Below are 21624 nucleotides of genomic sequence, written 5' to 3'. Positions count from 1 at the left end.
CGTCCTGGGCGGGGCCAAGACGGAGGCAGGAGTGACCTTCAGTCTCCTGGGGATGGTGGACTCCAATAGCCACTCTTGGGGCACCTGGGTCACGCAGTCTGTTAAGCATCCAACTCTTGATTTTGGATCAAGTCATGATCTCGGGATTGTGAGATCAAGCCCTGCGTCCAGCTCTTTGCTGGGTCTGGAGCTTGTTTAAGATTCTCTCCCTCTCCCTCTGCACATCCCTGCTCTGCTCTCTCTCTCACTCTCAAAAAAAAAAAAAAAAAAAATCCATTCTTGCTAAAAAAACAGAAAAAAAAACTATTAACAAGGTTCAGTGGGAACCATGGTTTTGTAACAAGAGTTACAAGTACACAAACACATAGGGAAAGGACTGGAAGGTAATTCCCGAAAAGTTCCATAGGTCATGGTATTAGAGAAGACAGCCTGTTGTTGTGCTTCTCTGTGGTTCCTACAATACACACGTGTAGGGTTTTCTGTCCTGATTGGAAAAGCAACAATTATTCCTGAGCTCTCATTGCAGCTGCCTGTCTCTTAATTCTAACCTCCTCTGTATCCCCCGCTCCAGACCTCAAGGACATGTCCCAGATGATCCTGCGGACCAAAGGCCCTGAGCGCCTCCCCGCCGGATACGAGATAGTTCTCTACATTTCCATGGCGGACTCGGACAAAGTGGGCGTGTTCTACGTGGAGAGTGAGTGACCCCGGTTCAACCCCCTCTGGAAGTTTCTATCCATTTGGTGCTCACTGAGCTAACTTCCTCAGGGCCTCCGTTTGCCCTCCTGCTCCCCAGAGCACCCCACCCCCTGCACCAGCAGCCATGACCTCTGCAGGTGCAGGTGACTGGAGAGGGCCGGGACCCGCTTCTTAGTAATGGTCCCTGGGAGCACCGTTGCTGTCCTGTGAAGTCAGGAGGCCCCAGGGATAGGCCTCTCCTCTCTCAAAGGAGTTGGTGCTGATGGGGGTTTATGCACAACCCAGAGCCCCTCTCTCCTCTGGATGGTGACAGGACATCCTGGGCCCCAGCTGTGTAGGGAACATGCTTCTGCCACAGAGCCAGTCCTCACAGCCCCCTGCTCCAGTTCATGCCTCCTGTAAACACGTGTTGAGTCCCCTCCGCACCCGGCACTGTTCTCAGTGCTGGGGTCCCCTGCAGTGAGCTCTGCAGTCACACCCCACGTGTGTCTCCCTCTGCCACCATCCCTCTCCTGAGCTTGGGGGAGGGGATGGTCTGGGCATGATAAGGAGAACAATGGGAGAGAATGACACCCACCAAGTACTAGGGACTTTCGGGGGCAGAGGTGAGGCCGTCCAGAAAGGCCTCTCTGTGCAGGTGACATTGGAGCTGAGGCCCAAATCCACAGTAACAAGGACCCAGACATTCATAAGCTGAGGAAAGAGTGTTCTAATTAGAGGAAACAGCACACACAAAGCAGAGAGGAGTGGAACCAGCTTGGAGTGTTACAGGAGCAAAAGGGAGAGACCAGAGGTGGGGGATGTGTTGGAGTCAAGGTCAGCAAGCTGGACAGGGACCAGGGGCATGAGGAGCAGGCTTGGATTTTATTCTGAGAGCAGTGGAAAGCCATTAGAGAGTTTTAAGCAAGAGACTGTCAAGATCTGATTTATGGATTAAAAAGCTCTCTCAGCAAAATAGTTAGCTTTGCCATTTGCTATGATGCAATGCATCATGGCATGCAATTTGCGAGGTGGGGTTTCCCCTGTGTGCCCAGCTGTCTGGGGGGCCCAGGATCTCTGGCCTACCTCTGGGGACCACCTCTGGACAGGCCCGCTAGCACCAGGACAGTCGCCATGAGGAGCTAGTCATGGGAGCCCCGGACCCTCACTGCAGGGAGTGATTGAGCCCAGACAGCAGTGGACAGCTGCCACCCAAGGCCAGTCCTGATCCACCCTGGGCCTGGCAGTGGCCTCCCCGAGATTGGAATGTCCCCAGAGTCAGGCCGGCTCTGCTGCCCCAAGGGGCCGGAGCTGTTGATGTGTGTCCCGTCCAGTCCAAGGCAACCGCAGAGGATGGGGCTGACGGCGCGGCAGGAGGAAGTGGTACAGAAGAACCCCCACCTGGTCCTCTCCTCATTCAACTGGGACATGCAGCGTGCTGCTAATAGTGGCACCTGGCCATTATCTAGAGGGTGCTGCTCATTAAGGGAGTGGATTGTAGTCTGGCCCCATAATCTCATCCCTGCCCCTCTGTTGCCATCCGAGATGGGCCCTGAGCAGACAGACGCCTTGAGACACTGCTGTTCCCCAGTCTGCCTTATAGGGCTGCTGTCCTGTGGGGCACAGGAGGCACCTTACCGATGCAGTGATGAGTCTAAAATAGTTTTCCCACGAAATGCGGAATCCTGGAAAGAACGGAGTGGGGAGTAGGATGGGGAGGGGGGTTCTCCGTCTGTGGCAGTTTCCCTTTCTTCTGTGCAAACATTTTCAGGTTTCGTCAAAATCTGAGTACACCTATACGGGAGAGTAGGCCGTATTACACAAATGTTTCATGTCACCTGGGTCCCCCAAGAGCAGGGAGCTGGGTTGAAGGCCAAGGGATCCTTAGAGGGAGCTCTGGTGCCTGGGGCGTGCAAACCCTGCATCTGGACAAGTCTACTTATCAGTCTGTGACTTGGGTTCAGCTGTGATGTGACATGGGGATGATGGGGGGGCATGACGGTCCCTGCCGAGGTTAGGGACTAAACAAGGACCATGTGTGAGACACCCGGTGCAGGAGCGGGCCCATGGAATGCCCTCTAGAGATGGCCCTTGTTGGTTTGGCTGGGATCATTCTGATGATTATGAATTAGAACCCTTGCAATAGACAGAAGTCCCCCATGCTGTTAGGAAGACACTGATGTCTGGGTTCCAGCCTCCAATTCTGCCCCAGGATCCTGAAGTCGGGGCCTGACTTCTTCCAATAACAATACAGTGACCAGCTTGTCCCCGTTTGCCCAGGACTTCCCTGGCTGTCACAGTGAAAATCCCCCTCCCTGGGAAACCCGAGTCCCAGGCAAACCAGGACGGTCGGTCGCACCCTCATTGAGTCTCCTTGGGCGCTTGGGAGGTGGAATGGCTCCAAGGTGACCAGAAGGGTTTTGCCAAACCAGACCACGCGCCGGCCGGTAGGGCCAATGCCTGGGGCCAAGGAGAGGTCAGGGTGGCTGGCAGGCCCAGCAAGGGGCATGTGGGCCGCTCAGAGAAGGGCATTGTTGGTTCCTGCAGGGAAAGACGGCTGTGCTGGGGCAGCCTATCCCAAGCTGGGGGCGGGGGGAAGCAGGCTCCTTGGGACAGTGGCTGCATTGTTCCCAGGACCGAGTCAGTCCTCCTGGAGCTGGCCCAAGCACCAGAAAGAAAGACGTGTGTAAATCACAGGCCACAGGAGGGAGAAAATCACCTGCAGAGGAGTGAGAACGTGTCCTTCCACCTGACCCAGCCTCCTGGCCAGACCCCTTCCCTCCCCAGGCCCAGGCAGAGTGCCTCACCACCCAGAGTCCTGGGGAAGCTTTGGAGGTTTCTGCAAAGACAAGCCAGCTTCTGGGCCTGAGATCTCTCCGCTGAGCCTCAGCCAGGCAGCCTGAATGCCTGGAAGAGAACTTTTTAATTACAAAGATCCTTCTGGATATATTCGGCAGTTAGGATCTACTGAGGGCGCACCCTGTTGTTTCCGAGTGAGAAAGACTTCATTTTCTCGGTCAGCTCCTTGGCACGTCCAGGGTCTCTCAGCCTGTCGGTCTCATTTCTTGGGCCCAGCCAAGGGGAGGAGAAGTGAGGTATTATTTCTTTGCCTTCTGCTCATAAGCCGTTCAACACAAAGACCATGAGTTTTGCAGAAAGGGGCGTGCCAACTCGGTTCAGGCGCTTGTCTTCCACTACGGGTCCCGACTGTGTTAATGATGGTCACCCATGGTTAACAGGTTTCCCTAAGTTTCTAATGCTGTGTCATTCTATCTTGCAATGACCTTGTGGCTAGGTGATATTAGCCCCACTTAACAAATGGGTAAACTGAGGCGTGGGAAGGTTAAGTGAATTCCCTGAGGTTTTGCGGCGTGTAAAGCCTGGATGGTATTGGAACCCAGGTCTCTCTGACTCCGGAAGTCATAACCAGCAAGGTCACGTGCCCTCAACAAGACGTATAACCGGGGTCCCCCTGAGCACATTGTCCTACATGAGGAGCTGTCCCAAGCCCAGGCTTCGGTGTTTCCTCCTTTTAATCTGCTGGTTTTCAGCATACACCCTGTTTGCACGAGGACCGACCCACGGGTGACTAGTGATTAACCATTACCATTGTTGCTGGCAGTATGTCCTAAGCTGAGCCTGATTCTGCCCTTCCAGCTCTGCGGGGCATAAAGAAACTCCTTCTGGAACTACATAGGGTTCTGCCTCCATGCCTGTGGCAATGCAAGTATCTGTCTCCTTGCCTCACCGTACCCCACCTCTGCCACCCCAAAGGGCATCTCAAAGTCTCCCTTCATCTGCTCACATGCTCTCCGTCCTGCCTCCCTTCCCCCCCACTCCTCACCCCAGTAACCTGCCCAGAGCTCTCGCCCATGTTACCATACTCCCCACGTCCGCGTTATCATCGGCCGAGCACTGCTGTTGGACAGACAGAGGTATAGAATCTTGCCACCACCCCCCTCCCCCAGAGGTTGCCCATGCTGGGAACAGAGTAGTAATGCTGCTCTGGCCTGGAAATTCTCCTGTAGGGAGTGGTGTGGAAGCCACGGTTCATTCGGTAGATATTGACTCAACATGACCTGTGTGAGGCTGGCACTGGGCCCAGCCAGGCCTGTCTCTGCCCTCAGGAGACAGTCTCTCGGGGCCGAGAACTAAACACTGAGATCATATCCCCTCAGAAGGGCTGTGATGGGCCAGGAGGAGACGGCAGAAGCTCCACACGGACCCCAGCTTGGTGTCTGGAGGGTCCGGGCGTAATTCCCAGAAGGGACCCAATCGAGGCCTGGAAGGAAAGAACAACTCTGCCCAGCGGAGGGAACAGCTCTGGAAAGAGCTGGAGGATGCCAGTGGGACAGACAGACGCACTGGGGAAACCTGCCTTTCCGCCCAGCCACGAGCCAGTACAGCCGGACACCATGCGTGCAGCTTTACGCCAATGTGACTTTCATCACACGGACAGGAATCTGGGATATAAATGGGCACCTTGGGGTTTTGCGTATAAAAGGGGAGGGGAGCTTGGGGTTCAGAACTGCACATGAATTTGAGCCCCAGCTTGGCCTCTTGCTGGCTATATGACCTCCGCAACCCATTTCTCCTTTCTGAGACTCGGTTTCCTTATGTGTAAAGCAGGCACGTGCTGTCCTTCCTCAGCACCTCTCAGTGCTCGGTCATCACCTGCTATCAGAGCGCCTGGGCCATTCCTGGGCGTCAGCCCATCTTCTAGATGACGGAAGCTAGAGAGGTGGTCCGGTTCGCACCACAGGCGAGCGAGCGGCAGTGCTGGGACGATGACTGGCGCCATGGCCCTTCCGGTGGCATTTTCTGCTTGTGCTTATCTCCCTGTGCCTAGAGGACGAGTCACTCTGCCCTCTTGTCCCCTGCCCCACAGACACCCCCCTGACAGAGGCGGGTGCCTGACATGAGCCCCTCTCCCTCCAGACCCGTTTTTCGGCCAACGTTACGTCCACATCCTGGGCCGGCGGAAACTCTACCACGTGGTCAAGTACACGGGCGGCTCGGCGGAGCTGCTGTTCTTCGTGGAAGGCCTGCGCTTCCCCGATGAGGGCTTCCCAGGCCTGGTCTCCATCCACGTCAGCCTGCTGGAGTACATGGCCGAGGTGAGGGCTCCCAGGCAGCCACCATGAAGGGCCGTCCTGGGGACCAGGTGGGAGTCTTTCCAGCCAGTCTCAGGGGTTCCCATGAGGCTCCAAAACACTGGGGCGGGGATGGGGGTTGGCCAAGCTTAGAGACCCACCCACCAACCTACCCGCACCTGCCTGCCAGGCTCCTCTGGGCTGTGCTCTAGGAGTCCTCCTGCTGGCCGTACCTGCTCCCCAGGACCACCCCCCCCACTCCGAGGGTGAGGTTTTCTGGCGTTCCCCACAGTGGTGTGGTCTGTCTTCCTCCCTGCAGCGCTGTGGTCCTAGTTCTGAGGCACAGATGCCCAGGCAGGAAGGAAACTAGGCCATACACTTGAGGTTTTCCCTCCCCAGACTGACCGTTGACCCTAACTGTGGGTTATACCAACTCTGACCACAGGCTGAACCCATCCCCCCAACACTGCGGGCAGACATCGCACTCACCATTGTTCTTGGTTTGGGGAAACTGGACGAGAAGGAGAACGTCCGCCCCTCTAGAGGAGAAGCCCCCTCACTTAGAGTGTGTCCTGCTGACGAGGCCTCTTCTCACAAAGACTGCAGCCCCAGACTCCTACTGCTCGGGCCCACCCCACTTTGCTCAGATATAGGGAGGGACCTGGCTGCCCTCCTCGACACAGGGTCCCCTCCCCATTGTCACTTCCAGAGTACTGGGGGCAGGGCACAGTGGGCTCTGTAGAAGAAGAGGCTGAACCTAGCTTACATTTATGAGAATGGGCTCTGGAGTCCGACTGCCCAGTTCCAAGCCCAGGAGACATTGGGCAGCTGAATTTGCCCCCTGTGCCTTAGTTTCCCCATCTGTAAGACAAACGGCAGAAATTTCTGCTTCCTGAGGTGGTTGTGAGCATCCAAACTTGTAAGAACTCCTTCACAAAGCATCCTCAAGTCCCTCAGAAGAGTAAAGGCAGGAAGGGCAGCGCTAACAGGACGGGACAGAGAAGGGCTTCTGCCATCTATGCCTGGAGTAGCCTGGCCATCGGGACCTCAGACTGGCCCCTCCAGCAGGCACCAGCAGAGACTCACAAGGCAGACCCAGGCAGGAAAGGAGAGCCAGGGCCCTAGTCCCACCTGCTCCCACGGTCTCTGCCAAGGGCAGGTGCCCATTTCCCCTGTAGCTGTTCAAAGCCAACTACACAAAAGAACCCCAGAATCGACTCATTTTCCCTCAAGTTCCAAGCAAGCTTCCTGAACCTTTACTTAAAGAACCATCTGGACATAGAAAAATTTCCCCGAGAATCATGAAAAATGCTCACCTGTAGAAAAGGGCAAGGTCCCAAAGCAGAGACAGAAGAAGGCGCGGCTGGCCCGGCCATCCTGTGGGCAGGTTTCAGGACGGGGACTTTGATGGGGCAAGACCCAATAGGGGTTGAGAGTATTAGGGCAGCAGCCTGACCACCTGGGTTTAAATCCAGGCTCCTGACTAACCACATGAAAGAGGTCTGTGACTAGAAGCCTGTGACTCAGTTTCGCTACCTGTAAGACACGGGTTATAGTAGTATCTTCCCCCTGTAGTTGCTGTGAGGCAGAAATGAAATGGCATGTGTGGCACTAGCCCAGGGCCTGGTATACCACAAGTGCTCAATAAATGTAGTTTTGTCATCAGATTCACCCACTTTAGGAAGCAGGCGTGAAAGCTACCCTGACCAGACTTTCTGGTCCCCTTCCGTCTCCCACGTCCAGGGGATTCCCCTGACGCCCATTTTCACGGACACCGTGGTATTCCGGATTGCTCCATGGATCATGACCCCCAACATCTTGCCTCCCGTGTCGGTGTTCGTGTGCTGGTAAGCTATGGCCAGGGCGCAGGGAGGTGGCACGGCCAAGTGGCTAAAGCTGGGGCTTTACGGACAGACAGCCCTGAGTTCAGAGCCTGGCTCTCTCCCTTACCCCCTGTGTGACCTTGACCAACTCCCTTGACCTCTCTGTGCCTCTGTTTCTCTGAAATGCTGACATCACAGCATCACTGTGGGCACTAAATGAAGCAGGTCAAGTATTAACCCAAGGTCCTGGCTCTTGTGTATGCTATAAAAATAAGGTCTGTCACTCCTTTTCTCATTCTTGGCTTGCATCGTCTGCTTGGTAACCTCCTGTGCAGTGGATATTCAGCTCATCTTATGCAGCTTTTTTTTTTTTTTTTTTTTGAGCAGCTATTATGTGCTAGACATCTGCAGCAAGATGAGAACCAAGAGAAAGTGACCTACAGGTGGCTGCTGGCCATGATGAGAGGGCCCTGAGGCCCTGGGCCCATCCCCCTGCCTCTGGGCTAGACAGAACTTTCCAGAAAGCTGGGCGGGTTGGGGGGGTGGGGAGAGTGTCCCTTCTCGTTCGTGACCTTGGCAAATACCATGGGTGGAGGAATTTGTCTGACCTTGGCTCCAGCAGCCCTCGCGAAGGTGACTAGGAACCCATTTGTGGCCTCAGCTTCCTAGCACAACCCAGAGGTGAAAGCTGCTTGTTGCCACCTCAGTTGGACTGGCCCTTGAACCTCCTCACCCTTCCTCCTGGCCTCCCTCTCTTCCCCAAACTTCTCAGCATGAAGGACAATTACTTGTTCTTGAAAGAGGTGAAGAACCTGGTGGAGAAAACCAACTGCGAACTGAAGGTCTGCTTCCAGTATATGAACCGAGGGGACCGCTGGATCCAGGTGAGGCCCTGCAGGCTGGGAGGGATGTGGTCCAAGGCTCAGGCAAGAAGAGTTGGCTTAACATCAGTACCCTGGCACCCAGCAGCTCCATGGATTGGAATTCTTCTATTGGCTCCTACATGCCCATGTGCACAGAGACAAATGTAGAAGGCAATTCACTGCAGCATTGTTTCTTGAAGTAGCAAAAGACTGTCCCCCAAGAGAGACTGGGTCACTATATGAGCAGATAGCCTTACCATGGAGTACTATACAGCAGCAAAAAAGAAGCCAACCTAGAAATACAGAATGTACTTCAAATGGAGATGTTACTTGCAGGAAATGTAAATAGGATATTATTGATTATATTTTAAGAAATGGGGTTGATAGGAGTCAAGCATGCTTGGAGCAGGCAGAGACTATTTGGAGAAGGATATATAAGGAACCCCTGCCATCGCTTGCCAGGAAGGAGAACTAGGGAGGCCGGCTCATCTGACAGCTCTCCTTGGTGTCCCCAAAGGATGAAGTTGAGTTTGGCTACATAGAGGCCCCCCACAAAGGCTTCCCCGTGGTATTGGACTCCCCCCGAGATGGAAACCTGAAGGACTTCCCAGTGAAGCAGCTTCTGGTGAGATGCTGAGGGCCACCTCAGGGTAGGGGGTTGGGGAAATGATCCTGGGAACTCTTACAGGGCAGAGTGGGCAGGAGACCTGGGGGCACCCTTGACAAGTTAGTCTATTGCCCAGCACCTCCATCTTCTCATCTGCAGAATGGGTCAGTTGGGATAGTGACCTCCATGGTCCTTTCCTTGGAGAGTTTTCTCAGAGGAAAACATGACATTACCCCATGGCCTGGCACACCACAGGTGCTCAATAAATGTACCATTGTTATCAGTTTCACCCACTTTGAAAGGCAGGAATGAAAAGCACCCCGACAAGACTTCTCAATCCCCTGGGTAAAAAATTTACTCATAGGGGAGTTTTCTCCTAGGAAATGGGAACTTATGGGAAAGGGGCAGCTCCTGCTCTTGCCCCTGCCCCACCCCCACCTTGCAGAAAAATCAGTTTCAAAGAGGAAAGTTAGAGTTAAGCCATTGTCAAAAATTATGGTTCCAACTTCAAAGCTCCCTGAAGCTGCAGGTTTCAGTCTGTGGGTTTGTTTGTTTTTTTTAAGCAATCCAACCCCCTGATTCTAGAGGCCATTACCACTCCCACTGATGCCCTTAGCCACTGGTGGAGTGAGGGCAGAACCAAACCTCCTTCTTTTGTCCTCACCTTCCACCTTGAACAGGCAGGGGAGGCGAGGACAGAGCACGGAGCAGAGACTGGGATAGATCAGGGGCTCTTCCCAAGGTCGCACATGGGACAGCTTCCGCTCGAGTTGGAAACATTCACAGGCTCACCTCTACTTCTTGAGAACTTAACCTAGGGCCCTCACCATAGGGAGACGGTGCTAGAGCCTGGCCTGGCATCTTGTCCCACTCCTTGACCTGAGGCAAGCAGCTGAACCTCGTCAAGCCTCAGTTTGCTCATCTGTAAATGGGGCTAGAAATGGCATTCCTCTCACAGAATCATTGTGAAGATTGAAGGCAACTAGAAGGCATCCTCCTACTCCTAATAAAATGTTCCTTATTAGCTTACCTTCTGGTTGTCATCCCACAGCCCTGAACGTTGTCCTTGGTGAGGACTGTCCGCTTCTTCCCACACTGGGAGGGGTAGAGTCAAGCTGGTCTTCAGCAGCAGTGGCCACAGGCCTGAGAACCACGGCCTCCCAGCTCCTGCCCTCACGGTCTTCCCAGGCTGTCACCTTCCTTTAATGTTCCAGGCTGGCTTGGTGCCAAGGTCAACGGCTGCATTGTTCCTGGGGACCTGGGCCAAGCTCGGCTTTGTGCTGCGTGCCTGCCTGCCTACGTGTGCCCTAAAGCCCAGCTGCCCCAGCTTCCGGCAATGCACACCTTGCCATCTGGGGCTCCCGGGTGAGAAAGCGCTAAGCTGTAGACATCCACGCCATTGGGCATGGCTGTCCCTTGAGCCTCTCAGCTGGGTGAGGATAAGCCACATCTTCCCACCCCAGGGGATTTTTTTACCAAGAAGTTTTGTCAGGCAAGCTTCGTTCTAGCCCCAGTACAAGTTCCCAAGCAAGGGCCCTACTGTTTCATCAAAAAGTCCTGAAAGGAACCTTAAATTCAAGGGTCCCTGGGGTTATATTGTGCACCAGCTCTCGTTTCCTGGAGCTCTGTTCGAAAAAGGATTCTGAGGCTGTCTCTAGGCTCAGGGGAGAGGAATGGGTTGGTCTATATGTTACACATCTGCGATACTTGCTTGAATCGGTCAGATGTTCCTAGGTAAGGCTGCAGGGACAAACAGCCCCCAAACTGTAGGGGCTGACAACAGCAGAGGTCCATTTCTTGCTGCATCTTGCACAGATGCCTGGTTGGTGTTCTGCAGCCCTGCTTCTGAGTGCCTTTTCCATTCCATAGCCCCGGCTGCAGGTGCAATGCTATCCTGGGAAACGCCGTTCTCCTAGCACAAGGAGCAGAGAATGATTTGGCCTTATGCTCTGAACGGGCATGCGTCACTTCGGCTCACATTTCACTGGCCAAAGCCAGTCACGTGACTGAGTCCAATGCTGGGTGTGGAATTCTGTTCCTTCCGCCGGGAGATACTGCCATGCATACCAGCCATGGCTCAGGATGCAAAATCCTCTTTCCAGGGAGAGGGCAGCAAGTCTCTGGGCACAACAATAGAACCTACAGGCCTCCTTCTTTTACAGATGGGGAATCTGGCTCCTCTCCTACAGATGGGGAAACTGAGGGTCAGATAAATAAAGAGATAAACAGGGATGTCAACGGCACAAAATGAGAACCAGCCCTGAAGTCACCAGTGTGTCTCTGTGTCCAGAAACAGAGACGCATAATGAGACCCAGTGCACACATGCACTAATACGTACTTATATACCATCAGGCAGGCCCACCCTCAGCCAGCCTGCCCACAAACTCAGCCTCCCTGTGTCTTGCCCCCTGCTCTTCAGTGGGACTAAGAAGACCACTAGAAACCAAGTGCCCACAGTGCCAGCCCAAAGGTAGTGAAACAGTAGTCCTCCTTGGCTAGCTGAGCTGGGGTTAAGGACCTCTGGCTACAGGAGACTAATGATGGGTGTGTGCTCCCTGCCCAGGGCCCAGATTTTGGCTACGTGACCCGGGAGCCCCTCTTCGAGCCTGTCACCAGCCTTGATTCCTTTGGGAACCTGGAGGTCAGTCCACCAGTGACTGTGAACGGCAAGGCCTACCCCCTGGGCCGGATTCTCATCGGGAGCAGCTTTCCTCTGTAAGAGAGTTGAGGGTGGGGCTCAGGGTTGGGGGGGTGGAGAGATGTTACTCTTTCTCTTTAGAAGTAGCCTGGGCTGTTCACACGTGGAGAGATTATCTGGGAGAATGAACCCCTTCCACGACTCTTAGAAATAAAACCAAGTTAGCCTTTATATCTTCGTATGACTTAGGATCTAATATAAAGCTAAATAACTCTTCCCAAAATGGGAGGTTGTATAATGAGATTATAAACCATGAAAGGAAGGGATGAAGGAGTGCATAAAAGGTAACTGAAAGAGGCTGAGTGGGAAGGTAGCCACAAGTTCTTGGGGTTGCCCATACACCAAAGAGGGATGAGAAGACATGGCCCTGCCCCAAAGTGTGACTACTTGGATCTTGGGCCTGTCCACAACCCTGTCACTCCCTCCCCCAGGTGACCCACTTCCCAATAAAAAGGCAGATTCTTCTTTGGTCAGGACAGTCACTAGGAAGACTGAATACTATGGGTCCTCATTTCACAAAAGGGCTGCCAACAACCTGCACACATGAGATCAGCCAGGATTTGGGCACCAAGTCCCTGTGAGCTACAACAGGGGATACTCTACCTTCTGGGAGGAGGCCAGTGCCTGTTTGCCCACCGCCTCTCCTCCCTCCATTCATCCATTCCTCTGGTATTTTCCATGCCCTAGCCAAGTGCCAAGTGTGAGCCATGGCATTCTAAACCTGAAGTCCAGCCCCCACCTTCAAGGAAACAGTGGAGATCACAGACATGAAACAGTCAGGGGCAGGGGGATGACCATGTAGATGATAGAAAGAAAGGGAGCCGGGGAACCCAAATAGAGACAAATATTTATTGAGGACCTTCTCTGTCAGGCACTGCTCTGGGCTCTAGGGATACATCAGTGACCCAAGCAGGCAAAGCCCCAGATCTTGGGAAATTTTCAATCACAGTGGGAGGAGTACAGAAAATCAACATGGAAGCCAGCAAATGAGACGCTTCTGGATGCTAATAAGTTGCAATGAAGAAGGTAAAATAGGGTTCCATGGCAAAGAGTGATGGGGCAGGTGCACTTTAGTTTTTGTGGTTTTAAGGAAATGACTTGGGAATTGAGACTTGTATGAGAAGGGAGCAGCCATGGGAAGATCAGAGGGAAAGGCATTTCATATAGACGGAACAGCAAGGGCAAAGACTTTGAAGGGCTAGCTAACACGTAGGAAGTAGAACAAGGAGGAAGGGAGAGGTGGCAGCAGGTCCAGGCAGGGACCAAATCAGAGAGGAATTTCTTGGCCACTGGGAGGGCCTTGAGTAATAGTCTAAGGGCACTAGGGAGATCGAAGACCTCAGAGAGTCTAAAAGTCAGGAAGGACTTCCTGGAAGAGGTGTCACTTAAACTGATTAAAGGTGGAAGTTAATGTAATAAAGAGGCATATGGGCTCGGGCAGATTTTGGAACCATACCTGTGCCCTAGCCCCCTCCAGCAGTCCAGGCAGGGCCACTGAGCACAGAAGATGGTCTCTTTATGTCAACTGATACCCTCAGGATCTGAAAAAGCCGAAGGCTGGGCTCCATGCCATTCATACAGACCATGGCTCCAGCTTATGCCTCCATTTTTCCCCCTTGGGCTCAAATGCCTTCTTGCCTGCACCAGGATCTCTCCGCCCTGTGGTTCAGGCTCTTTTCCCTGACTTTTGCTGATGCCACCTAGGATACAGGCTGGGTTGCAGAGGCTGAACTGCTGCAGACCCTCTGGTGAGGCAGGTACAGTGGGAGATCTGAAGAGTGGCCTCCTCCCCACCCCTACCCCCAGGTCCGGCGGTCGGAGGATGACCAAGGTGGTGCGGGACTTCCTGCAGGCCCAGCAGGTGCAGGCGCCCGTGGAACTCTACTCAGACTGGCTGACTGTGGGCCATGTGGATGAGTTCATGACCTTCGTCCCCATCCCGGGCAAAAAGGTGAGCTAGTCCCTGAGTCTAGAGTGAATAGGGTGATGGCGAACCCATGTACTACCAGCTCTTGTTAGCAGGGGCCAGGATCTACAGGTAGTGGACTACATGCATAAAGGAAGAAGGAAGTAGGCTCAAGTCGGTTTGCCTGTTGTCGCTGTGGCGCGTAAATGTTTAATCCGATATACCAAAATACTAGCATTGCAACAGGTCATCAATGTACAAATATAAATGAGAGATTTTACGTTCTTTGATCCATACCAAGTCTTCAAAATCTGGTGCGTGTTTTACTCTTAACCACACATCTCAATTCAGATTAGCCACAATTCAGGAGTCCAATAATCACGGGGCTCGTGGCTACTGTATTTGCTGTGATGCTCTAGAGAGCTCTGGGGTATGGGCCTAGGGCTTTTTCATTTTCTGATGTGAAAGAAATGGCTGCAACTTCATACCCTGGAAATGTCGTGTAAATGGCCTGTCCTCTTAGCCCCTTGGAGATGCAGTTCCACCCTGTCCGAAGACATTCTGGACTCTGAGCTTTGACGTGAGGTCATTGCTGAGGTGGAGGAATTTCTATAGCAGGAAGGGCAAAAAGTATTCCCCCAAAAGAGAGAAAGCCCGGCCAGGCCTCCTTGCCCCTCAACACTGGGAGGCCTGAGACCACAGGCAGACAGGGCTCCGAGTCCCTGGTCCCTTCCCCGCTGCTGACACGGTCCCTCTGGACGTCCTCTCGCAGGAATTCCGAATGCTCATGGCCAGTACCGCAGCCTGCTACAAGCTCTTTCGAGAGAAGCAGAAGAAGGGCCACGGGGAGGCCGTCATGTTTAAAGGTGAGTGACCTTGGCAGGGGGTGGGTAGCTGAGCCCCCAGAGGGATGCTTGGGAGGATGGGGCGGGGGATCGCTTTGCTCCTGAGCATCCAACTCCCCTTCCCTGGGTTCCTGGCCCACTCCAGCCTGTGAGCTCACTGTGGTGGGAAGCAGCGGTGGCCTCTAGTGACCCTCGCCGTGGTCAGCCGGACCATCGAGCCACCCACCGCTCCTCATTATCAGCAGCGGGGCCAAATGCTTCTCCAGGACCCAATGGCACCAGACACAAAAGAGAGTTAATTGACATGTGATCTGTATTCAAGGAGCTTGAAAAGGAGATAGAGAAAAACAGACACAACGCAGTTTAGGGACAGGAAGAAAAGGGAGCGTACATAGACATGAGCTAGAAGCAGACATCACCACTGTCAGTCCCAGAGTGAGAAATTACCTGCTTCGTGTAGACATTCCCTTCACTGGGCCAGATGGAGACGGGGATTAGGTGTGCTCTTAAATGAACCACGGAAAGAGGGGAAGCTGATCAGACGGAGACGGTGAGCCGGGTTAGAGAGGCCGTGACAATTTCTTCCTTACATGTTTTTCTTAAATTATTTTATGTCACTTTTCAGGTTGGTATCTCCAACCTGCCTACTCCCCAAAGTCCCATTACTAAGGCTGGCTGATACTTACATGCATCCCTGCCTGCTGAATCCGAAGGCAGTGTTCCTAATAGTTTTTGGTGTCTAGAGCAGAGGAGGTCAGTTTAAGCCCTCTGTCCTTTTTTGATTCCCCGCTGATGGGAAGTCTTTTCTTTGGATTAGCAGGCATGAGTCTGGATTTTCTGGAGGCCCCTTTATATATTAAACATACTCTAAAGCTACGCATAGGATATAGAAACCCTTCTCTTTGTAGAGATAGGTTCAAGTGGGGCATGGAACAGCAGGGGCGTGACAGCCCCAGTCTCTTTGCCACTGACACCCTGCAGGACTGGGAAGGGCAATGGACCAGCAAACTCTTTCCAGATCAGGCAAAATGGAAAAAAAGGAGGAGGTAGAAGAGGAGGAAGGGGAGGAGGAGAAGGAGAAGAATTATGATTAATAGCTTAGGCTCTGAAATCCGACTGTCTGGTCTGCATGTGGGCTCTGCTACTAGCTGTAAGACCTTGGACAAGTCATTGAACTTCGCTGTGCCTCCGTTTACTCATCTTTAATGCTAGCAGCTACCTCATAGAAATGTAGGGATGATTCCTGAGTTAATCCCTGTAAAATATCTAGAAGAGTGCCTGTCACACAGGAGGGGCTGGATGAGGGTTAGGAATTGCTAATCAGACCAAAAGCCAGGTGTGGACCAGGAAGGAGGCAGGTGCAGCAGCGACCAGGGCAGGGGCTGAGCATGAGGCAGTTCTGGAAAACAGGAAGGGTGACCTCGGGGTACCTGCTCTGCCACCCCACCCCTGGTCAGCTGCTTGTCCTTAGAAGCAGGCTCCTGGGAGGCCCAGGTACTTGTGCTACCCCACCCTCTGGCCAGAAAGAGAGCAAGATGCCACCACCTGGTCTCTGGCCCAAGACACACAGCCGCCCTGGCAGAGGGGCCTGGGTTCCCGGGGCTGGCCCTCCTGGGTCTCAGCCTGTCCTGGCTCCATCTCCCTCCTCCCCGCAATTAGCCCAAAACCTGGGGGCTTGATAGAGGGGAGAATGCAGGCTGGGTACCTGAGGCTAGACTGTCCCCTGTGACCTCTGACTTCCACAGGCCTGGGCGGTATGAGCAGCAAGAGAATCACCATCAACAAGATTCTTTCCAACGAGAGCCTCGTGCAAGAAAACCTGTACTTCCAGGTAAGAGCAGAACAGGGAGCCCTAGAAGGGACAGGGTTGTGCCCAGTGACACCACTCACATCCTCACGGCTTCTAGAGGGAATGACCAAGGGGTCATGGCCCATGACAGAGGGAAGGGCCTCCATGAGCATTTGGTTCAGCCTCCTTCCTTCACCCCCGTGTAAAGCCGGGAGCTAAATGGTGGGGCAAAGGCAGGGTGTGCAGGTCAACAGAGGTCAGAAGCAGCCAGGAGACCAGGGAAGGAGAGCATAGCAGGCCGTGCCAAAGAGCCAACGGCTCTATAAGGCTAGAGCCCGAGACATCTGGGGGAGACACAGCCCTTTAAACTATGATGTGAGAGCACCTGGGTGACTCAGTCAGTGAAGCATCCGACTCTTGATTTCAGCTCAGGTCTTGATCTCAGGTTCATGAGTTCAAGCCCCACGAGGGGCTCCATGCCCAGCATGGAGTCTACTTAAAAAATAAATTAATTAGGGGCACCTGGGTGGTTTAGTCGTTAAGAGTCTGCCTTCAGGGGCGCCTGGGTGGCTCAGTGGGTTAAGCCGCTGCCTTCGGCTCAGGTCATGATCTCAGGGTCCTGGGATCGAGTCCCGCATCGGGTTCTCTGCTCAGCGGAGAGCCTGCTTCCCTTCCTCTCTCTCTGCCTGCCTCTCTGCCTACTTGTGATCTCTCTCTGTCAAATAAATAAATAAAATATTTAAAAAAAAAAAAAAAAGAGTCTGCCTTCAGGGGCGCCTGGGTGGCTCGGTGGATTAAAGCCTCTGCCTTCAGCCCAGGTCATGATCCCAGGGTCCTGGGATCGAGTCCCACATCGGGCTCTCTGATCAGCGGGATCCTGCTTCTCCACCCCCCTCCTCTCTGCCTGCCTCTCTGCCTACTTGTGATCTCTGTCTATCAAATAAATAAATAAAATCTTAAAAAAAAAAAAAAAAGAGTCTGCCTTCGGCTAAGGTTATGATCCCAGTGTTCTGGGGTCGAGCCCTGCATCAGACTCCTTGCTCAGCGGGGAGTCTGCTTCTCCCTCTCCCTCTGCCTACTTGTGCTCTCTCTCTGTCAAGTAAATAAATTTTTTAAAATTAATTAATTAAAATAAAATAATATGACTCAAGCTACAGACCTGCCCTCTAGAAAAATTAAGTGTCGGTATATGCCCTGGATTTTTATTTATTTTAGGGGATCAGAGTCTCCAGAAGTTTGCCATGAACAGATTGACCTTCTGAGTCCCCGTCCCATTTCTGTCTAACAGCATGATTTCTGTGATCTTCTGTCCTGCTCTCTCTGTCACCCCTGTCACCGGACCCTGATGGGAGGGGCACTGGAGAGGTGGCAGGGGGCGGAGGTGAGCACTGGAAACCTCTCTGGCATGCTGGGGCCCAGGGTCTGCTGCTGCCAGAGACAGGAGCAGGGTGGACAAAGCGACAGGAGTGTCCCCTCACTCGCCTGCTCTCCGCCCCCTCTCCCCCAGCGTTGCCTGGACTGGAACCGTGACATCCTCAAGAAGGAGCTGGGGCTGACGGAGCAGGACATCATCGATCTGCCCGCCCTGTTCAAGATGGACGAGGACCGCCAGGCCAGAGCCTTCTTCCCAAACATGGTGAGGCACTCGGGACCCCAGACTTCACCCAGGCCGCTGAGGAGCAGCCAGATCAGAAGGACCCCTTAGCTGAGGCTGTTCCCTCAGGAGGTCCAGGTGCCCGTCCTGGCTGAACTGCTGGGCGTCCTCGCCCACCCGCCCCAGGGCCCTCGTCCTCACTGGGCTGCATTCCCTCCTAAGGGTGAGACGCTCATCCTAGCTGCCTCCCTGGGGTCCTGGGATATCTTTTCCCTTAGCAGATAGCAAAGTGCTTTCTAAGTTTAAAAAAAAAGCCTTTACAGAAAGGAAGGATGCTTTTCATCCTAGGGGAGAGTCTTCTGTGAGATGGGGGAGGTTAGAACACATGCCCAGGTACACACTTGCACGCACGCACACACCAACACAGACACGTATAACCACGTGCAGGTACCTGTACACAGCATACATGCGGAGGTAGGTCACCTGGTTTTCCACTTCAGCTCTACCACATAGGAGCTGCTTGGCCCCCTCGGTGCCTCAGTTTTCTCATCTGTAAAATGGGGATGATCACAACATCTACGTCACAGGGGAGTTAGGAACGCCCAAGAGCTTGGAACAGGGCCCCGTGAGTTGTCGGTGCTCATTAAACGGGAGCTGTTGCCCATGCCCCATCACAGGTGAACATGATTGTGCTGGACAAGGACCTGGGCATCCCTAAGCCATTCGGGCCCCAGGTGGAGGAGGTGTGCTGCCTGGAGACGCACGTGCGCTCCCTGCTGGAGCCCCTGGGCCTCTGCTGCACCTTCTTGGACGACATCTCAGCCTACCACAAGTTTCTAGGGGAGGTGCACTGTGGCACCAACGTCCGCAGGAAGCCCTTCTCCTTCAAGTGGTGGCACATGGTGCCCTGAGCGGCCGGGGCGGGGGCTGTGCTGTGCGGGTCTCAGCCCATCAGTAACCAAGATTGTGGTGGGACCAGCCCTCATGGTTCTTATGATTGCAAGATGTTCTTCAGCAATAACGGTCAGGAAACTTTGGGGGGGAGGGTGGAGAAAAGGATGATTATTTCCAGGACCTGGAAATTGCACGGCACACCTGGGGCCACACAGCAAAGTCGCAGAGAGAGAGAGACAGCCCAAGCCTGGGGTTCTGCTTTTTGGGCAGTGGAGGGTGGGGGCCGGGGGTTTTGCCACTGGCGGGGAGTGGGGTATGAGGAAAATCGAGGGGCTCAAATGGTCAGCTTTAGAAACCAGCCAAGATTTCTAAAACGAAGGAGCCTGGGGCAGGAGGAAGCCTGGCGTTTTATCTAGTCCTGTGGCTGGCAACAAACATGCTTATTGGAGATGGCTTTCTTTGAAGTGGATACCTCGCAATCAAAGCCCAAGTGAGGCACTTGCATTACCAAAAAGAGAAAACACACACAACTGGGGCCTTGGCACCCGCCTCCTTCCTTCTCTAGACCCCTGGAACCGCCCCCCAGAGCTTCCCCCTGCCTGACGAGGACTTGACAAGGACTAGACTGTCCCCACCAGGCCTCCAGGAAAGGGGAAGGGACCTGAGACATCTGTGCCTTGCCATCTCTCAGAAGGGCCCCAGCATCCACCAAAGTCACCCCCGATGAACCTCAACTTGGTACTTCCTGAAAAGAGCTGTGCCTTTGGCCAGCCTCTGTATAGCCCTAACACGAAAAACCAAGAAACAAAAACTCTGTACCCAAACCATTCCCCAAAGAGTGCTTAGTCTCTTGTCCAAAATTGAAGGAGGGGAGAAGGGGAGAAAGTTCTAGAAGCTCTGGGATCACCAGCTCTGGCAGCCATGCTCTGAAGGTCAAGGCAGATCCCATGGAAAGGGACCCTGGGACCCCCAGACGTACTTTGAACTGCCGTCATCATTTCAAGTTTCCCACTCCCTTGGAGTGTGCAGGGGGCTGCCCTCAATTATTCATTCCTTCCCGGCCTCTCTCAGACCCCTTGGCTTCCTCTCTGCAGTGTAGACATCCCTGACTAGCTTCCCCATTCCCTGAGGGTCCAATAATTTAGCTTAGAACCTTCCCCAGAAGTGGATTTTCTCAGACCTCTCCATTTCCAAGATGCTCCTTATACCTCATCTTTCTGTTGGACACTGGTTCTCCCAAACGCTTGTGAGGCTCCCCCCAAACCAGCATCCTTGAACCTGAGAGTGCCGTGGGTATAGATGTCTGGGCTCAGCCTTATCCTTCTCCTGCCTGGTTCTCCATTCCCCGGGCAGTCCCTGGCCTCCCTCCTCCCATGCCTCCACTTCCTATTCCCGATCCTATCCCTCCAAGCAGCTAGATGGGGACTGGTTCGCCACCAGCCAGGCTCAGACCTGCCCCAGGTTATAATTAAAGACCCGCCATCCTCCCCAGACCTTAGACCCGACATCTAAGGACCTGGGCTGGCCCCCAGCCCAACGGCCAGTTCTGGGCCAGCAGGTGGCCTTGGACACAGACTGTCTATCCCATGGAAGTTCACCAGCACATTTGCTGAACATCCTCTCATCTTCACATAACCAGATTAATTCCCTGTCTCCAACCCAAAAGACTCAGTTTCCACTAAAAAAAGTTCCTTGAGGGCCAGCTGATGTCGGGAGAATAAGTGAATTATAATCCCACATTGTGGGTTAAAAAGAACCAATTTATAGCCAATGAGACCATTATAAATTTGTATTCTTGCGAGAACAGGATTTTCTTCTTGGGTTATTTCATTCATGCATTCAGCAGACGTTTCTTGTGTGTCTACTAAGGGCCAGGCACAGTGCTGGGCTCTGAGGATGTGGTGATCCCTAGCAGGCTGGACCTGGTCCCTTCCTCCTGGAGCCGGTCAGTTCTCAACATGCCATGTCCACATCTAAAGGGCCAACATTTGCCCTTTCAGTGATACGCTCTTCCAAAGTGGGAACCCGCTATATTCAGGAAATACCCGGGGGCACAGACCTTCCAGCAAGTCACAATTTTGGATGAAGGTAGAGGGTTCTTCTCCAACCAGACCTCCTTTTCCACCCAGCTGGGCCAGTACCCACCCCATAGATCAGACCCCAGAGCCTTTAGAAGCTGTTGTGCCCCTGCCTTTGGGAGCCACAGCCCCAGACCTCTGCAACCCCAGAGCTGAAAACACCAAGTGCCTATTCGAAAGTGTCCATCTGGAGACTTAGAGTTTGTCATGTGTGTGTGTGTGTGTGTGTGTGTGTGTGTGTGTGTGTGTGTGTTTGGTTAATGTGGGGTTTGGGGTTTTCTTTCATTTTTTTTTTCTAGCCTACCTTTAAGGGGAAGTGAGCATCTCCCATGTGGAGACAGTGTGTGTTTATAAATTTTTCTAAAGCTCTCCCCATCGGTAAGTTGGTAATTTCTGATGATTCTGGAGCCCCCAGGACTCAGACACCCATTCCCATCTTGCTTGCCCCTCCCACCCCGTGTGACTACCCTCAGCGTGCACAGCTCCCCCAGTCCCCATGAACTCATTGCTCTTCCCCATCCCCAACTTTCTATAAATGTAGACCTAAGATACAGTTCTGTGTTGCAAAACTCAGCTAAGTTCCTGTTTCGACCTTTATTTTGAAATAGTTTATGTAAGAGGGAAGGGGAGGTGCCATGAAGATGGCAAGAAGCAGGGAAGTTTCAACTTTCTGGACGAGAGGCCATGACAGAGATCGAAAGATGTTTGGGGAAGGGCCTAATTAAATAGCAATAAAATAAACCATCAGAGGGGAA

General features: G+C 53.3%; 1 protein-coding gene across 2 annotated transcripts in view; it reads left to right on the top strand.

Moving 5' to 3' along the window:
• The window catches only part of PADI2 (peptidyl arginine deiminase 2), a 43176-nt gene extending 21552 nt beyond the window's left edge, over window positions 1-21624 (top strand). For both annotated transcript variants that reach the window (XM_082685556.1, XM_082685557.1), the window contains 11 exons: window positions 572-697; window positions 5617-5795; window positions 7515-7618; window positions 8367-8478; window positions 8975-9082; window positions 11629-11780; window positions 13570-13714; window positions 14442-14535; window positions 16260-16345; window positions 17811-17939; window positions 18575-21624. In XM_082685556.1, the coding sequence (XP_082541682.1) occupies window positions 572-697; window positions 5617-5795; window positions 7515-7618; window positions 8367-8478; window positions 8975-9082; window positions 11629-11780; window positions 13570-13714; window positions 14442-14535; window positions 16260-16345; window positions 17811-17939; window positions 18575-18808 (1469 nt within the window). In that variant the 3' untranslated portion in view covers window positions 18809-21624. The remainder of the gene's footprint in view (window positions 1-571; window positions 698-5616; window positions 5796-7514; window positions 7619-8366; window positions 8479-8974; window positions 9083-11628; window positions 11781-13569; window positions 13715-14441; window positions 14536-16259; window positions 16346-17810; window positions 17940-18574) is intronic.

This window comes from Mustela nivalis, assembly GCF_964662115.1.
Source record: "Mustela nivalis genome assembly, chromosome: 10".
Taxonomy (NCBI): Eukaryota; Metazoa; Chordata; class Mammalia; order Carnivora; family Mustelidae; genus Mustela; species Mustela nivalis.
Note: the sequence above shows the minus strand (reverse complement) of the source record. Positions and strands in the feature narration are given on the sequence as shown.